The 19,555-nt window shown below is 39.2% G+C and overlaps 1 protein-coding gene across 1 annotated transcript in view; it reads left to right on the top strand.

The window, feature by feature from the left end:
* The window catches only part of dennd11 (DENN domain containing 11), a 36,252-nt gene extending 21,512 nt beyond the window's left edge, over positions 1 to 14,740 (top strand). The window contains exons 7-9 of the mRNA XM_052030157.1: positions 8,249 to 8,399; positions 8,872 to 8,940; positions 9,550 to 14,740. Of these exons, the coding sequence (XP_051886117.1) occupies positions 8,249 to 8,399; positions 8,872 to 8,940; positions 9,550 to 9,745 (416 nt within the window). The 3' untranslated portion in view covers positions 9,746 to 14,740. The remainder of the gene's footprint in view (positions 1 to 8,248; positions 8,400 to 8,871; positions 8,941 to 9,549) is intronic.
* Positions 14,741 to 19,555: the final 4,815 nt, after the last annotated feature.

Genomic DNA, 19,555 nt, shown 5'->3' with positions numbered 1-19,555 from the left:
GGTTCAGCATAGTCAGGGGAATGTGCTCTTTCTTCTGCAGCAAAGAAAGAGTCCTAAAGGTTGTGTTCCCAGCCCATTGCCCCAGTGTAGAACATCTTTTGGAGGCTGGAGAAGAAATTGGGACTTGGGAGTAGGAGGATCCATTTATGGTGACAAGGCACTAATGACATAGGTAGGACTAGCAACGAGGTTTAGTTGAGGGATTATGAACAATTCAGGGCAAAATTGAAAAGCAAAGGTGATTAAACCCTGGGTTAATAACTGAGCCAGGTGCAAATTGGCAGAGGATAAATAAGATTAGAGAAATAAATGTTGGTTCTAAGATTTGATAAGGAGAAATGAGTTCTGATTGGCACCAGTGCTGGGGGAGGAGAGAGCATTTCTGTTAGGACGGGCTACATTTGAACCATGCTGTCGCCAGTGCCCTGTTGAATCGCATACCTAGGGTTATAGGCAGTGCTTTTAAGCAATTAGAGGAGAGGATGGGAAGTACATGTGACTGATAAAGAAACCTTAAATGGAGTAAGAAACCTAAGCCTAAGGTCTTCATTTGAAAGCACACAGCATTTGTAACAAGATAGATGAGTTGCCTGCACAAACAGAAATGAATGTTGATTTAATAGCTATTACAGAGATATGGTTGCACAGTAACCAGGACTGAGAACTCAATATTCTAGGTTCTTTGACATTCCAAAAGAATAGACAGAAAGAGTATGGAGGTGGAGTTACATTGTTAATTAAGAAAGATATCAGTGAGTGGTGACACAGATACGGGGTGGTTTGGGTGTAAATAAAGGAGAGATTGGAAGGTGTGGTCAATTGGCCTCACAGTAGAACAGAGCATAAATGGGGAAATATCAAAGGTGAGTAAGAAGGGAATCGCAATTATCATTGGTGATTCTTTAATCTACATATTAATTGGATTTATCTAACTGGCAAAGGAGCTGGAAGAGGAATTATAGAGTGTATCATTGTTTCTTGGAGTAATAAGCTACAGAACCCATCTGGGCACAGGATATTTTAGATTTTGTGATGTGTGATGAGGTAGGATTAATAGGAGATCTTGTGCTTAAGATTCACATCCTGAGCAGTGAGAATAGGGAGTAAGGAAAGATACTGAAAAACAGGACCTCAAAGGTAGTAATCTCTGGAGTACTTCCAGTGCCACCTCCTAGTCAGGGCAGGAAAAGAAGGATAGAACAGATGAATGTGTGGCTGAGGAACTGGTGCAGGTGGCAGGGTTTCAGGTTCTTGGATCATTGAAACATCTGGGTCGGGGTGACCTGTACAAGAGGGGTAGGTTACACCTTAACTGGAGGAGAACCAACATCCTGGCCGGGAGGTTCACTAGTGCTTCTCAGGATAGTTTAAAGTAGTTTGGCAGGTGGATGGGAACCAATGCACCAGGTCAGAAAATGGAGGGATTGAGAGGAAGATGGATGTCATGACCAGTAAGAACAGGCAGGAGCAAAGTAATAGACAGAATGGGAAGGACGGGTTGAAGTGTGTGTATATTAATGCTAGGAGTATTATTGGTAAAGGTGATGAACTTAGAGCATGGATCCATACATGGAACTATGATGTTGTGGCCATAACAGAGACTTGGTTGAGAGAGGGACAGGAATGGATGCTTAATGTTCCAGGGTTTCGATGTTCTAGAAAAGGTAGAGGAGGAGGTAAAAAGTGTTGGGGGGGAGGGGGAATTGCACTATTAATCAGGGGCAATATCACCGCTGCATTTGGGACATAATTGAGGGCTCATCTACTGAGTTTATATGGGTATAATTCAAAAAATAAGAAAGGTTGCAATCACTCTGATGGGATTATACTACAAGCCCCCCAGTAGCCACCAGGACATTGAGGAACAGATATGCAGGCAGATTAGGGAAAGGTGTAAAACTAATAGGGTTGTTGTAGTGGGTGACTTCAACTTCCCTAATATAGACCGGGGCCTCCTTTAGTGTAAGAGGTTTAGACAGGGCAGAATTTATTAGGTGCATCCAGGAGGGTTTTTTTTAAATCAATATATAGATAGTCCAACAAGAAGTGGGGCTGTACTGGACCTGGTGTTGGGTAATGAGCCTGGCCAGGTGACTGACCTTTCAATGGCAGAACAGGGAACAGTGACCACAACTCCTTAAGTTTTAAGATAGCTATAGATAAGGATAAGTATGGACCTTGCGGGAGAGTATTAAATTGGAGCAGGGAGCATCGAAAGAGAAATTGGGCGGCACAGTAGCGTAGTGGTTAGTGCGACGCTATTACAGCGCCAGCGATCAGGGTTCGATTCCTGTCGCTATCTGTAAGGAGTTTGTACGTTCTCCCGTGTCTGCGTGGGTTTCCTCCGGGTGCTCCGGTTTCCTCCCACATTGCAAAAGACGTACAGGTAGGTTAATTTGGGTTTAAAATGGGCGGCACGGACTCGTTGGGCTGGAAGGGCCTGTTACCACGCTGTATTTAAAAATTTAAAGAAAATTACAAGAATGATGAAAAACAGTATGATGCTGGAGGAACTCAGCAGGCCAGGCAGCATCTGTGGAGAAAAGCAGGTGGTTAATGTTTCGGGTCAAGATCCTTCTTCAGGACGAGATTACGAGAGTATTAAGCAGGAACTAGGGAGACTTGATTGGGACGGCTGTTTTTTGGGCAAGTCCACATCTGACATGTGGAGGGTGTTTAAAGACCAACTGCACAGAGTACAGTACAAGTATGTTCCAGCAAGAAGGAAGGACTAGGATGGCAAGGTAAGGGAACCTTGGATGACAAGAGAGATGGTGAATTTAGTCAAGAAGAAAAAAGAAGTGTTTGTAAGGTTTAGGAAGCTAAAATCAGACAGAGCCCTTGAGGATTACAAAGAAACCAGAAAAGAACTCAAGAAGGGAATTAGGAGAGCCATGAGGGACCATGAAAAGTCCTTGGCAAGTAGGATTAAAGAGAATCTCAAGGCATTCTATACATGCATCAAGAGCAAGAGGATAACTAGGGAGTGGGGAGGATCACTCAAGGATAAAGGAGGGAACATGTGCTTGGAGGCACAGGATGTGGGAGAGGTCCTAAACAAGTACATTGCATCAGTATTTATCAAGGAGAAGGACATGGAGGATAGGGAGATCAGTGTGGAGCATGCTAATAGACGAGGGCATTTCGAGATAAAGAAGGAGGTGGTGTTGGGTCTCTTAAAGAACATTAAGGTGGCTGTCCCCAGGGCCTGATGGGATGTATGCCAGGTTATTGAGAGAGGCAAGAGATGAGAGATTGCTGGGGCCTTGACCAACTTTTTCATATCCTCTAGCCACAGGTGAGGTCCCGGAGGATTGGTGAGTAGCTAAAGTTCCATTATTCTAGAAGGGAAATAGGGATAATCCTGGAAACTCTAGACTAGTGAGTCTCACATCAGTGGTAGGGAAGTTACTGGAGTGGATTCTTGAGGATAGTACTTATGAGCATTTGGAAAACCATGGTCTAATTAGGGACAGTCAGCATGGCTTTGTGCAGGACAAGTCGTGTCTTACTAACTTGATTGAGTTTTTTGAGGAGGTGATGAAGGTAAAGCTGTGGATGTTGTCCATGTGGATTTTAGTGAGGTGTTTGACAAGGTCCCTCATGGGAGGCTCATCCAGAAGATTAAGTGCATGGGATTCATGGTGAATTGGCTTTTTGGATTCTAAATTGGGTTGCCCATAGAAGACAGAGGGTAGTGGTCAATGGGACTTATTCTGGCTGGAGATCTGTGACTAGTTGTGTTCCACAGGGATCCGTACTGGGACCTCTGCTGTTTGTGATATATCTATATAGATCTGTATAAATGACCTGGTTGAAAATGTAGATGGATGGCTTAGTAAGTTTGCAGACAATAGGAAGATTGGTGTTGTGGATAACATAGAAAACTGCCAAAGGATGCAAAAGGATATAGATCAGTTGTAGATATGGGCGGAGAAATGGCAGATGGAATTTAACCCGGCCAAATGTAAAATGTTGCACTTTGGGAGATCAAATGTAAAAGGACAGTACATTATTAATGGCAAGACCCTTAACAGTGTTGATGTGTAGAGGGGTCTTGGGGTCCGGGTCCAAGTTCATAGCTCCCTGAAAGTGGCTACACAGGTTGATAGGGTGGTAAAGAAGGCTAATGACATGTTTGCCTTTATTAGTCAAGGAGCTGGGTTCAAGAGTTGGGAAGTTATGTTGCAGCTTTATAAAACTCCAGTTAGGCTGCATCTGGAGTACTGCATTCAGTTCTGGTCGCCCCGTTACAGGAAGGATGTAGAGACTTTGGAGAGTGTGCAGGAGAGGTTTACCAGGATGTTGTCTGGATTGGTGGGCACGTGCTATAAGGAGATGTTAAACAAACTTGGGTTGTTTTCTCTGGAGCGGTGGAGGCTGAGGGGAGATCAGATAGAGGTTTATAAGGTTATGAGAGGCATAGATAGATAGCTGGTATCTTTTTCCCAGAGTTGAAATGTTAATACAGAGGGCATGCATTTAAGGTGAGAGGGGGTAAGTTCAAAGGAGATGTGCAGAGCAAGTTTTTTTTTTACACAGAGTGATGGGTACTGGAATGTGCTGCAGAGGTGGCGGTGGAGGCAAATATGATAGAGGCGTTCGAGAGGCTCTTAGAAAGATGCATGAATGTGCAGGAAATGGAGTGATATGGACATTGTGTAGGCAGGAGGGATTAGTTTAGTTGGGCATTTGACTACTAATTTAATTAATTCAGCACAATGACATGGGCTGAAGGGCCTGTTCCTGTGCTGTACTGTTCTACATTCTATTCCTCCAGGGATTAATGAATGCAACACAATAGAATTCTCGATATAGTTTGAAGCTGAACACCTTGGGTCCAAAATAACTTTCCTCAAGTTAATAAGGACAATTTCAATGATCTGAAGAGTGGACCAGGAAAATAGGCTAAAAGAAAGGTCAGGATCAGTGGCAGATATTTAAGCAGCTATTTCATAATGCTTAGCAGAAATTTATCCCATGGTAAGAAAGGTAAACCATCTATGGTTAACAAAGGAGGTTAAGGAAAATATCAAATCTAAAATTGGAATATATAAAGTGGCAAAGGCTAGTGGTAGACCAGTGGACTGGTACTTTCTTTTTGGGACCAGCATTAGTGGACTAAAAAGCCAATAAGAAGGGAGAAATTGATAGACAGTAAATTAGTTAAACAGCAAGAGCTTCTGTGGAAATACAGAAAGGAAGGGGGTAGTTCGGGTAAGTGAGAGACTGGGGAGTTAATAATGGAAGATGACAGATAATTTAAACCATTACTTTATATCACAGTGGAAGATGTTGCAAATATCCCAATGATAATAGCTGTCTATTTTCAAATCGTAATAATCCCTATGATGAGGACAAAGTACTTGTGTGTGTGTGTGTGTGTGTGTGTGTGTGTGTGGGGGGGGGGGGCTAGAAAACAAGTTGCCAAGACCGAATGGCCTGCATCCAAAGATCCAAAAGAAGTGGCTGCAGAGATAGTAGAGCCAGTAATTTAAACTTTTTCAAAACCTGTCAATCTCTAGGTGGGTAGCAGTGAATTTCAAAGCATGAACATGATGCCCTTTGCCCTTGACCAAGAACGGAGAAGACAAGAAATGGAAAACTGCAGGTTCAAAAAAAATAGGACCAAGTGTAGGCCACTCAGCTCCTCAAGCCTGTACCATTCAATCTGATCATGGCTGATATGCTCCAGCCCTCAAGTTCTCTGCAAGTTCCTTGTGGCCCTCAGTTCTATGGTCTTTCAAAAATTCATCTACATCCATTGTGAATGCTACTTATGATCCAGTCTCCACAACCTTCTGGGGTAGAGTATTTTGGATACTTGCTGTAAAAGAAATTTCTATGCACCTTGCTTTTAAGTGACTGATCTTATAACCATGTCCCCTCATTTGAGATTCTATTAGTGGAAACATTTCAAAATCTTCCTGGTCATGCCCCCTTAAGGATCCTTTGTTTCAATAAGATCACCCTCGTTCTTCTAAACTCCAAATATAGACAATGCAATCCCCTCATCCCCAGGAATCAGCCAAGTGAGTTTCCTTTGGATTGCTTCTAATGCAAGTATATCCTCTCTTAAATAGGGGGACCAAAACTGTAAACAGTACTCCAGGTGTGGTCTTACCAGTATATACTGTACCATTGTAACAACACTTCCCTATTTCTAAGCTCCAACCCTCTTTCAAGAAAGGCCAATATGCTATTTGCCTTCCTAATGAGTCACTACACTTTAAACTTCATTTGTACAGCATGGTAACAGGCCCTTCCAGCCCAACGAGTCTGCGCCGCCCATTTTAAACCCATGTTAACCTACCCGTACGTCTTTTTGCACCTTTCTGCTAATTTTGGAATTCGTGCACCTAGATTCCTCTGTACTTCGCTCATCTGCAATCTTTCTCCATTATGGTAATAGTCTGCATTTAGATTCTTCTTGCCAAAATGCATATCTTCATAGTTTCTGACATTAAACTTCATTTACTAAGTTTTCATCCACTTAACTGTAAGCCAGTTGGCTTAACATTTGTTGTTGGGAAGATGCCGCAGTCCATAATCGGATAAAGTAGCTAGTCATTTTAGAAAAGCGAATGAAGTCAAATCAAGTCAACGTGGTTTTATGAAAGAAATGATGTTTGACAAAGTTGCTAGAATTCTTGGGAGGATAATACAAACAGAGTTGATAGAGCAGAACCTGTAGATATAGTGTATTTGGAAAAGGATCTTTGTCAGACTGGAAGGACTTAACTAAAAGATCTGTTATAGAATCATACAGCATGGATTCAGGCCCTTTGGCCCAACTTGTCCATGCTGACCAAGATTCCCATCTATGCTAGTCCTATTTGCCTGCGTTTGGCCCATATCCCTCTCACCTTTCCTATCTATATACTTGTCCAAGTGCCTTTTAACCACTTCCTCTGGCAGCTCATTCCATACCCTGACCACCCTCGGGGTGAAAAGGTTGCCCCTCAGGTTCCTATTAAATCTCTCTCCTCTCACTGCCCTTTAGTTGCTGATTTCCCAACCCTGGAAAAAAGACTGCTTATGATTTTATCTGTTCTTGATTCTCAATTATTTACTGTCTATGTTAATAACTTGGAGGAGAAGAAAGAGTGTAAGGTATCAAGTTCGCTGATGAAATGAAACTAGGTGGATGGCATGCTGTAAAGAGACTTATTTGCTCCATGCAACATGTCACTAAATAAGTTCAGTGAGTGCTCAAAAACTTGGCACATCGAATTGAATGTAGGAAGGTGTGAGGTCACGCTCTTTGGTAGGAGGAATAAAAAGACAATTATCTAAATAAGGAATGCAAGTGAGTACAGGGAGGCCTAGGTGCCACTGGGCATAAAACAAAAAGTCAGCATGCAGGTACAGCAGGTACTTCAGTCCTAAAGATGGGTCCTGAACCAAAACGCTGACCGCCTGCTTTTCTCCATGGATGCTGCCTGACCTGCTGAGTTCCTCTAGCATAATAGTGTTTTTCATCCAGATTTCAGCATCTGCAGTCCTTTCTCTACGGCAGGTAATTAAGAAGGCATTTAGTATATTCGCCTTTGTGATGAGGGGTTGGAGCTTAAAAATTGCTAAGTATTGTTGCATTTGTATAGGTGTTGGTGAGGTCACATCAGGAGTACTATGTAAAGTTTGGATTTGCTTAGTTAAAAAAGAATATACTAGCATTGGAGGCAGATCGGAAGAGATTCACTGGGCTAATTTCTAGGATGAGAAAGTTGAAATAATTAGAACTGTATTCTTTGGAGTTTGAAAAAATGTGGGGTGATCTTTTCGAAACATACAAGATCCTAAGTAGGTATGGCAAGTTGGATGTTGAGATGTTACGAACAAGCAGAAGTAGTGACGACATAAGGTGATGGTCATTTAAAATTGATGTACTTGGGAATTTCTTCTTGCAGAGGAAGGTGAATCTCTGGAATTATTTACTCCAGAGGGCCATGGAGGTATTTAAAGAGAAAGATAAATTTTTGAAAGATTGGGGAATTGAGAGCTATGTGGAACTGGCACAGAAGAGCAGTTAAGGTCTGGGCCAAATCAATCATGATCAGATCTGAATGGCGGGGCAAGCTTGAGGGGTCAAGTGGTTACTCCTGCTCCTTTTTTCTTGTATATAACAGCATTTATTTTGTATTCTTCGCATGTCCCAAGAAACACAATTTGATGAGGAATTTAAACAGCTTATTCTATAAGGACACCACTTTATTATAAATCATGGCATGGCATTTCATGTTTTAAGGCACAACGGAAAAGATATTTGAAGAAAAGAAGGATTTGTATGATGTTTACATTGATAACCAAAATGTGAAAACCGACCATGAGCATCTACAGCAACTGTTGAAAGTAAACAGTGCTGATAAGGACAAGTACCGCAAGCTCAATGACCAGAGGTAAGCTGAGATTCTTTTCCAACACCACATTCACCCCTCCCTTTCCACAGAACCATACTGAATGCTCCAGTATGGTTCTAAAATTGAGGTTTGCATGGAGGTAAAGCTGGAGGTAAGACTGGAGCTTAATAGATTAGTGTCCTTTTCTAGATGGGACATTTTCATCTTTGTAGATGTTATTGCTGCAGCTGAGTTGTTGGCCCCATTGCCATGTCCAGTCTGCTCGGGTGTTTATTGATATCATATGAAGTGAACTGAATTAGCTGAAGGCTAGTTTCGGTGATGGTGGTATCTCAGGATGGGGCTGAGATCCACCATTCACGTGACTGAAGATGATGCTGTAATTCACTCAGTAAATTCACTTTTCCCCTTTGAATTTTTGTTTAAGCTCATCCTACCAAATCAGAGTTCATGTGTGCATCTCTGCTAAGTGAATCCTGATATTTATATGCCATTTAAATCTTTCCAACAGGCAAATGCTGCTTTATTCTCAGGAGGTGGGAGGAGATTGCAGCACCAATGAAGAAGACCTGTTCATTATGTAAGTAATTATGTTTACATTGGGAGAGAGCAAAGAAATATATTTTAGACATTTGTGTTTCAGGAAAGTCAGCATAAGTTAATTCCTGTAAATCATGTTGGGCTGAAATAAATTTGATCAGCACCATTTTATAAAAACATGACATGGCACTTCATGTTTTATGGCACCACTCCGTAAGAGAATTTATAATGCAAAATTGGGATTAAGTATCTGTTCTATTTTTGTGGAAATTAGACAAAAGGTTATTGGGATCAACATGAATCTCCAGTAACTTGGAATGTTATAGGTAGATCAGGATTCTGCATTTATGTTCAAATTCAAAACCAGTAAGACGGAAAGGTAAATAATAATGCAGACATCTTGGAGGAATGGGGCAGAGCACCTCTTTTTCAGGATTTCTGAGAATCAATCGTATCCCGCTTGTTGCTGGCTTTTGCTGGATCTACACTGTGACCTTGGAAGAACTCCAATCAGAATGCCTTTCAAAGCAAAACAGTCAATGGTGAACCTATTTTTTTGTCAGAGGGATACTCTTAAGGACTTGGTAACACTTGGTGCCTTTAAGTAATTTGACCAGTGAGTTGACCTATCTTTGATAATTTCTTGCAGGTTTTTCATGGAACAGAATAATCGCATCTTTCAGATGTTGTTGGAAGTTTCAGCATGCCAAGATAAAACGCTAACAGCTGACCATGTAAGGAGTATGGGGCTGGACCCCCAGGGGGATCGCATCTTCCTGATGGATCTGCTTGAGGTTTATGGGATTGATGTGATGCTCGTAATTGACAATCCCTGTTGTCCATGATCGAGGACCTGTGAACTGCTGTTTTAACCAGACGGGTCCAAGATACTAAATGAATTGATACGTAGCGTTTTAAAAAAAATATAGAAACCAACTGCAATTGTACCATGGCACACCACGATTTCTTGAGCTGTGCCCAGGTCAGTTCACAAACCACTTGTTTTTCTCCCTTTTCCATTGTCAATAAATTTAAAGATTTTGAAGAATTAACCTACGGGATAAATCAGGATGGTTTCACTGCAAGAAACGCTAATTTGAAGGAATTTTTTTTATATAGCAAAGTGTTCTTGGTTTTTGCCTTCTATTGATAAAAGCTATTGTGATTTTTTTTTGTTGGCATTTGTGACTGTTGTACAATAGCAGTTGTGAATTGCGACATGCACATGTGGACTTTTGTGCATCTACACAAATACATTTCCAGTGCACAGACACTCTATACCATTCCACTGAACTGCAGGGAGATGCCTTTTTGTATTGATCTTCAGCCAAGATTGGATTCTACTTTTTGGGAAGAGTTTAGTTTGATTTCATAAGGCCCTCTCTAAGCTGTGCTGAGTGGTTATATGGTATTGGCAATCACCCACTCATTTTTAAAGTGAAGGTTTTGACCATTAAATAATGAAGTGCACTGTAACATGACTATTAGGAAAGAAATCATTTCTTTAAACTGCTATTTGAAATATTGTACCATCAAACTTTTAAATTATCCCTGAATATAGCTTCTGATTTTGTTAATTGTTACTTGACCTTTTGCTGGTAACTTCATAATGTTACATAGCAGGCAAATTTCGCCAAGTACCATGTATAAAAGCATTAAAAAGTATTGTTATGAATGTGATTAGATCCATAGCATTTCAGAAGTAAAGAAAAAAAGACATTTGATACAACAAATGCAGGATACTTGCCATTAAGCATCTATTTGGTAATTGGTTTATAGGTCTGGCTGCATTTTGTATGTTGTTATTGAACAGAAGCTACAAGGTGATATTGGAGCATGACTGCGGAATGATCACTTATTTGGTCAAGTGGGAAAATGTTTCTCAGTGCTACTTTAAGGCATAATGAATGCAAGTAATAAGGTTCATGCTTTTTACCAAGTATCACCATCTTTATCTGTTCATTTAGGATGAAGGTGTGTTGGGTATTGTCGTAGAAGCTGGCCTCTTATTGTTGATAGAGAGTTGTTTGCAATGTTTTCCTGCTTTGACGTAGTTTATTTGATGAGTAACAAAAGTGGCCAGGTAACAAAGGTTAATTGTAAAAAGATTTTATAGCATATGAAGAAAGGATGAAGCCCCATGTCAAAGGAAAGGAAATCTAATGAGGTGTGAAGGAAGATGCTAAATGACAATTTTGCGTGTGCTTATCTCTCCTCTGTATTTTAGTAAGAATGAAAACATGAGAATTGGAAGTGATTGGTTGAGGAGACAACTACAGTTAAGCAAGTATTAGGAAACATAAGTGGGACTCCAAAATAAACCAGGTAATTATAGGTCATTTAGATTAATGTTAACCATAAGTAAATTTTAAAAGCCAAAATGGCTTAAAGTTATTACTTGTCCAGACAGATTACAACCTAGTTATGGATTACATTATTTTAAGGCCAATAGGCCCATTGAGAATGTGCTGAAAAGATTCACTAAAGTAATGTCAGGAATAAGAGATTAATTATGAGAGACCCAAGAAATTGTTTTTCCCCTCACCCTCAAGCCCCACCATACAGTAATAATGTGCAAAAGGAAGTCTGATAAAGGTGTTCAAAATTAAGTGATAGTGTTTAGTGATATTGGTTTTAAGATCATCACAAAAATGTCTACAGAGAGTGCTAATAATACAAATAATCACCCATTAGAAACCTGTTCAGAAAGAGAATAGAAAAATACAGTGGAAATGAATAAATATACCAAATGAATGGGATGTTGTGGATAAACAACTGGCACAAGATGAGAATAGTTTTCTTTGCTGTAAGTAGTTTTAGCAAGGAAATTGGTATTACCAGGGACAGTGTGGCAAAAGATACTGTAGCAATTAAATTTTCCAGCAATGCAAAATAATATGCTCAGTGGGCTTATAAAAGGATTGAACCTTTAGATGGATCTAAACTGAATAATTTGATCACCTCCATTGATTTTAATATTACTAAAGTAATGCTCAATGGATCGTGCAAAATGTTCTCATGATAAATGTATTAGTAAAAATGATAACTACACAGGAATCACTAATTTTCCAATCATCTTTTTGCCTATCAATGTGAAACTGTCAATATAGCTAAGTGCAATAGACTTATCAAAGGTATTTGTACAATTTAAGTTTGTACCCAAAATATTAGTTTTCATTCCCCATAACTACTCAAAATTAAATTGGCCTTTCTGATTTTTTTTTTACTTTGATTTTTGTATTGGTTTGTATACTAAAGAGTATTGACACCACCTAAAGGTTCAGGAAATATAAACCTGCACTACTGCATATGCTGCTGACTTATAATTTTAATATTTTACCATAGATGTTGTTTAGAGTGTGTAGTAATTTCTCCTTGGTATCTATTGAGTGCAAGCCTCACATTTTCCCAATACAGATTTTAGAATTGTTTCTATTATCCAATAATTTTGTTTGTATTTTAAAAAGTGAAATTTTACTTCAGGTGTGCAATCAAGGTTATGTTTTTTCTTGAAGCTGAGAGGGTCAATATTCAATAGGTTAAAGATAAGTCTATTACAGATCTGTTGTAATGGTGATTTGCACTTGATGCATTTTTAACTGCATAATAGTAAAAGCAGGAGGAGGTTACTTAATGCTGGACTGATACTACATTGAACATGGTTGTGCTGCACTTTGTCTAAAATGAATACAGCACTTGACACCTAATTGTGCATCTAATCTTAGTAATCCTTATGATTTTACTTAATTCATCGTCGGCCTGTTCCTCTAGGTTTGAAAGTAACTTTTGTAAATGTTTAATTAACCTGCATGCAGTTGTGTATGCTACTGCCTCTTGTGTGGGAACCTTTTGTGGTAGAGAGTGGACACTGGATGATTTTATCCACCTGTGCTATGGTGGCATGGTTTATCTCTGGCTCTGTTCTGTTAAATTACATTTGGGAGCTATAGTTAAGCATTGCACATGTTTTCAAATAATACCTTTGGTAATGTTTACACCTACCATTTCATCTGTTAAATCTTCAACCATTTGGGTAGTCAGATTAGCTGTTTAGTTGCCTTTTTTTAAAAAAGTCTTTTGACAGCTGGCTGTGTCTTCTAGTACTGCTAATGTTAGTAAAAGCAAAGCATTAATTCTTCGTAGTTCCCTTTAACATAAGCTAATGTTTCTTGATGTCAAAAACATGCAATTAAGCAGTAATATAACTAACATGTAAACAAGATTGATGATTGCTGGAGATTTGTTGGGGGGGGGGTGGTGTTGGTGGGGTGAGAGTGTAACTTAAATCTGAAATACTGCATTTTAGTTGAACAAGTGCTGATATTGCATGTGACCCTCCAAAATTCTATCCTTACAAAGTAAATACAAGTTCTCAACATTTACTCAGACCTTTTGTTCTCAGTCACATTCACCATAAATTTAGAAAATTCTTCAAAGTTGTATAGGAAGTGTATAAAACATGATTGAGTGATTTGGGCATGAAGTTTATTTGTACATTCTCCTTTTCATTTTTTGTTGCAGTTCCCTTTAGTTTGTCCATAGATGTCAAAGTACTTTTTCAACATATGTAGGTGTTTTTCCATCTGATTACTCTGCCCACTTGTATTAATATGCCCAACCATTGTGCATCTACAATAGCAATGAATCTGCCTCAGACACTGCCTAAGAGATCAGCAAACAAATTCAGTTCCATGAGAGTGGTATTGTAATTGTCATTTCCAGACATGGTATGGAATGATGTTGGCACCAACATCTTTAATAAAACATTCCTAAAACTGTGTAATACTGAATGGTTTAATAGAGTATTTTAAGTTGCTTTATTCTGAATTGTAAGACGTGTTATTTAATAAATCCAAGAAGCTGAGGTCAGTAAATACTTTTGTGACTTTGCAAAGTGTTTCTGTCCATTACTAATAGATTTAATTTAAGCTAGGTTGAGCAGTAGCATTCAGAATGGATGCACCAGACTATGTAGTTGCTTTGTAATGACTTTTCTGATGTGGAAGCTGCAAACCTCCAGCCTCTGTCCGGTGGGGAGAGACTAAATGCTTTGGTTCCTGGATATTGATTAGGTTTATGATGGCAGACTTTAATTTGTCGTGATTATCAATGAGGTAAGGAAATGTGATATTTAAAATAAATACTAATTACCAATGCTCTAGGAAGATAACTGGCCTCTTTTCCCTCTTGCCTCCACTCTTTATATGCACGTTACAGTTTCAGAACATGATACATTAATGGTGACAATCTGCTCAACAGGTATTTGTTGAGATCCACCAGTATTAATTGATGTTAAGAGTAATCAAAGTGCAAATGGAATTTGGTAACAAGGACTGAAGTGGGGGGAAATCTATACTACCACTGGCCTGCCAGTATCATAGTGGAAATGAAGGCTCTTGATCTGTCTGTGTTATGTACTTGTAGGTATTGTTTTGAAGAACCTTTGTTAATCTGCTTAAAACTCTGGATTCAAAATTCTGTTGTATTAACCAGCGGATAATAAATGTTCTAAAGGTAAATACTGCAGATGCTGGAAATATGAAATAAAACACATTGCCAGAAGCAGTCAAGTCATTCGGTATCTGCAGAGAATGAACTTACCAGGTCTCTGATGTTTCAAAAGAACCTTGTTTAGACCTGCTGAGTATTTCTAGCATTTTATACTTATAGTTAAGAAATGTTGTAGAGAGCTTTGTTGAATTATGTTAAACACACTGTGAAGCTTGTGTGTTCTTTACTGATGGAGGTTAGGAGAAGATGGACAATTTGAATTTAAAAGAAAAACTGTGGTCAAGGGTATTAAAAATGGACTTTTAAAATAAAAGGTATATGTGAAGGAATGTAAATTTCTCACTGTCTTCTGTTAATTTTGTACTCTGTAAATCTGAATAGATGTGCCTAATATATTTTCTAATTAAAAGTTATCTGTAGTAAATCTTGTTTTTGTCAGACGTGATATATTCTTGTCACACTGATCTGTTTGAGCCAGGTTATGCACTTGTAAAAGAGCATTAGTTTTAAGTGGGCCTGTTACAACATGCTGTGAATGTATAGCACTCTATTAAAATATACTGCAGCTTTAGTCTACTCAATATTTGTGTGCATTTAATATATTCAGAAACAGTTGGTTAGGGTGGCTAGAATGATATGCAGATTGGGAATCCTCAATGCTCGATTCTATTAGGCTATTAATGTTGTGCACAAATACCAGGAAATCTAGCTATAAACTGGATTTTTGTGCTCTGGTGCAAATGTGGAACTTCAATCTGTGAGGTTCTGACTTCATTGGGAATGCCACCAACAACTACAGCTGACAGGTTTCTGTCATCAGATGGATTGAGGTGAGTGCACGTGAAAATGAAATATCAGCTTCAATCTTACCTCTTTTTTTAAAAGAGGGAGGGGAAAGGCAAAGTAGTAGACTAAAGTGTATTTACATAGCCATTTGTTCCAAGCTGCTTTGTAATCACCTCTTGCACTGAGCCTTTTGGACATTACATACACACTGTAGATGCTTTGAAAATGTATGAGAGTGAGTCTATAGATGCAAGCTACTTTTTATATATGGAAAAAAAGTACATTTTAGTCAGGTTTTAATGAGGATCCAGCTCCATGCCATTGTGTTTGAAATCTGGAATCAGCCTGAGGGGATGGTGGAGGCAGGTACTCCCACAACATTAAAAAAGTGTGAAGTTGAGTGCTTAAAGCACCATGTCATAGAAGGTTATGGCCAAGTGCCGGAAAATGGGAATAGTATTGGCAGGTACTTGATGGCCAGTATGGACATGGTGGGCCAAAGGGCTTGTTCTATGCTGTACAACTCTGACTCTAAGAATTTTAAGTTTCTGGTGTAATTATTGTTTTGGAACTATATATAGCTTAATTATTTTATAACTGTAAGTTGTAGGGTGACCATTTAGAGAATCCTGCCCTAAGAATTAATAGCTAGTTCCTGCTTAATACCAGGAATGGGATTTTAAGTTATTGGCTGTGGAAGGGTTAAGGGAAGCTCAACTTGAATAATTAAGGCTGGGCCCAGCAGCAATTTTATAGTGGATCAAATTGGAGTCAGGACTAAGATTTTCAATTGGGGTCAGGATTGAGATTTATTTTTGGTGATTTGATCACATTTTCGTTACGTGGTGCTCTGACATTTGTCACCTGAAAATATTAATTGCATTTTCTTTAATTAACTGGACATCACCAAGTTTCTGAATAAAATATTTCACTTTTGGAGTGATTTGAATATCAATTCATATAAATCAACGAGCACAGAAGAATGCAATTATTTAAAAATAACTACCTTGGATGTTTGGCAATGTTAAAACAACTGTATTAATAAACTATATTGTAATTAACAACTTAAACTGCCCTGTGATGTATTGTCCACAGTGAGAAACAACAAATGTGCTGCTTCATCAAAAGCAATATAACATCTAACTAAATTCTTTATACAATTTCTCATTTTAACAATGCACACTTTTCTTAAAAAAAAGCTCAATCAGTTCACTGACTCATACCCCACTGTTGAAATCCAGGCTTCAAGAAGTGAAGCTCAATCCACACAGCAGTATAAAAGTAGCCCAGCTCTCACCAGGAAACTAATTATGCAGCAGTGCACGATACAGGCAAACTTTAATTCTTCCTCTCCTTTATTACATTAGCTTTTGCCTCCTCACCCAGTTGACGTTGCTTTGGTCTCTTACCTCCCCTATCAATTTGTTTCTCCCCCTCTTTAAAAGAGGAAGGCTGGGAATCCTAGCTTGGACATCAGAAAACATTGAGCAAAGAAAGCGAAAATAAATTGGTTTCTCAGCTTCAACAGTATTTCAGAGGGATAAAAAAATATTTAGAGCAGAAGAAAATTGAAAAGTATGTAGAATCAGGATATCTAAAATCAAGTTACTAATCATTGACTAAAATTGCTGACATGTTGATTTCATTGCCCTTTTTAATATTAGAGATATTCTCTCCACCCCCCTCCCCCCATCCAATTCCTCTATTCTCCCCACAAGTTGTGATCACACTTCATTTACAAGCAGCCAAAGCTAATATGCCAGATAGTGGAAATCTGAAATAAAACAAAATCCTAGAAATACTCAAGGCCTCATCAGTGAGGCTTAGGGGTACTTCTCACAGATACAAAAATTGCAGCTATCATTATGGCCCTCTTATTTTGCACCCTAAGCATCCTCCACAAAAACATAAATAAACTCTGTAATGTTCTAAAATATTAATATGCATTAATAAACATTAAAGCTTTTAAACACCTGAAAGAAAATGTCAATAGCTAGCAAATTTCTTCCATTGAAACTTCCAAGCAGTGATAGGTTTTGAAATTAGAAGGTACTGATACGTAAACAAAGAACCTTATTAGAGCAGTGCAAAGCAGGGAGTCGCCTGTGCATATATTTACTTGTGCATGTGGCAATAAATTTGACTTTGAGTAGTACAAGTGGTCTGGAAATCGATCACCGTGCTCATGCAGACAAATTGTGCGATACATTCATGTATATGGATATATTTTAGAAAAAAATGTAGCTCGAGGTCTGGGGCCGACATTATGAAGGTGTGGATCCACTGATAGTAAATCGGTAGATAAATGAGCATTGAGACTATTTAGCAGATCATGCATTTCTGACAGATCCTCAAAATGAACATTGTCACTCTGTATATAAATGGTGCCTGGCCTTTGGAGTGTTTCCACCATTTTCTCTTTATTTCAGATTACTTATTCATCAAATATGAGGTTGAATTATGTTCCACATCCCATGTGACTGGTAAGAGTTTAATGTTTGGACAAGCTTCATTGTAGAAACAAAGGGGAGATAAGGTGGTGGTAATGCTAACAACACAATACCACAAGGGAATTGCTCCCAGAGTTTTGAAATCTAATGGAAGCAAGCTAGGTAGTTTTTAGAGATAAGGCCACTTCAATAGCATCCAGCTATTGGTGATTTCTGTCCCAAAATGTCCATCCCAAACTTCCTGCATTCCCAGTAGGTTGAGAGACTGGAAAAGGGTGAGTATGTTTCATGCCAGAAATCATAATTAAGCAGCTACAAATGACTCAAGTTGAACAAACAAATTAAGGGCAGGAATAGTTCACTCGGATCCTCGTGACTGCTCCACAATTTAATAAGAGCTTCACTCTTCTGATTGTAATCTTAACTCCATGTTCTTATCTGCCTGCGGTAGCCTTTAACTTCTTTATTTGAAAGTATTTATCTACTTCTGTCTGAAAAATATTCAAAAACTCTACTTCCTCAGCCCTTTGAAGGAGAGTTTGAAAGAACTGCGATCCTCTTGAGAGGAAAAATTCACCACATTTCTGTTGAGGTGTTGTTATCTTCCTCCCACAATGTTGGCCAAGGGGCCTGGTTTACAAAAAGGATGAGTGGATCTGGAAGTCACGACTTGGAAGTGCAGCAGTGCCATCTAGTGATGAGAGTGCACTAGAGGTTTTGTACACTGAGGTTCGAGATTCCTCCAACTCTTCAGCAGTCTGTTGGGATTGATGATGACTTGCTTTCACTGAAGTTGTGTTCTGAATTGACTGAGGCCAATGTGGGAACTGCCATAAGTTGGGCAGTAGGTGTTGCGAACAGGTAGGTTGAGAGGTGGTGAGGATTTTGCAGAGACAGTGTTGGTATTATGTCTCCAATTTTTTGAGGTGCTTCTTGTGGACAGTCCACATCTCTGAACCACACAAGCAGGGCAAGGATCAATGCCTGTTAGACCAAGAACTTGTGCAAGGTTTGAAGTTTGAATCTTTGTACACCATTTTCATCAGAGGGCCAAAGCTTGTCCCAGTACAATCAAGGTGATGGTGAATTTCATCATTGATGTCTGCCATTATTGAAAGGTAACTTCCAAGATATGGGAAGTGATTCCCCATGTTTTTCAGTGACTTACTCTGGATCTTTATTGAGAGTGGTGTTGTATAGCAGGGGTCAGGTTGGTAGATGACCTTTTTTTTGTGGATGATTTTTGTATGCTTCAATCGACATGTCAATATCCTGGAGTTCTGTTTCCAAATGTGCCATATGCAAATATCTTTGTACTTCCCTCACTTCTCCCTCAGCCTCCTGTCCTCCTGTCCTCCCCTCCTCTCCTTCATACAGGTTGTCAGTGGGAATTGGTGGTGGTAGTACATGTTGTGGGTTAAAAGAATCACTTGCATGAATTACTTGCAGTAATTCTGCTGCAGAGCAAAAAGATGGCTTGTTCAGTTCAAGGGCATGATCCACATACTTCCTGATTGTACAAAGTCTGGCCCTGCTGAACATTTAGAAATAAGGTTTAGCATCTTCACCAATGTACAGCTGTTCAGTTATTACCTATTGACTAACCCAAACAGAAGGCTGCATAATCTGACATCACCCTCCCATGCTTTGCAGGCTCTTGCCAGTGGTCAGGGTCTGAAGGTCTCATATCTGAAGCACCCATTTGTTCAGTTAAGGCTTTAGTTACCACAGTAATAATACCAGGAGCAGGCCCATTATCTCCAATTAGCACATTCCTCCAGGAGTCTTCTAGTATCTCTAATCTCAAACTCTGTTAGTAGTTATCTCCTTCACCTACTTTTACTCAATACAGCAAATATCCATCACTACCTCACAGCATGTCATTAATGTATGGGGACACGTCTGGGT

The sequence above is a fragment of the Pristis pectinata genome, chromosome 15 (assembly GCF_009764475.1).
Source record: "Pristis pectinata isolate sPriPec2 chromosome 15, sPriPec2.1.pri, whole genome shotgun sequence".
Lineage (NCBI taxonomy): Eukaryota > Metazoa > Chordata > Chondrichthyes > Rhinopristiformes > Pristidae > Pristis > Pristis pectinata.
Note: the sequence above shows the minus strand (reverse complement) of the source record. Positions and strands in the feature narration are given on the sequence as shown.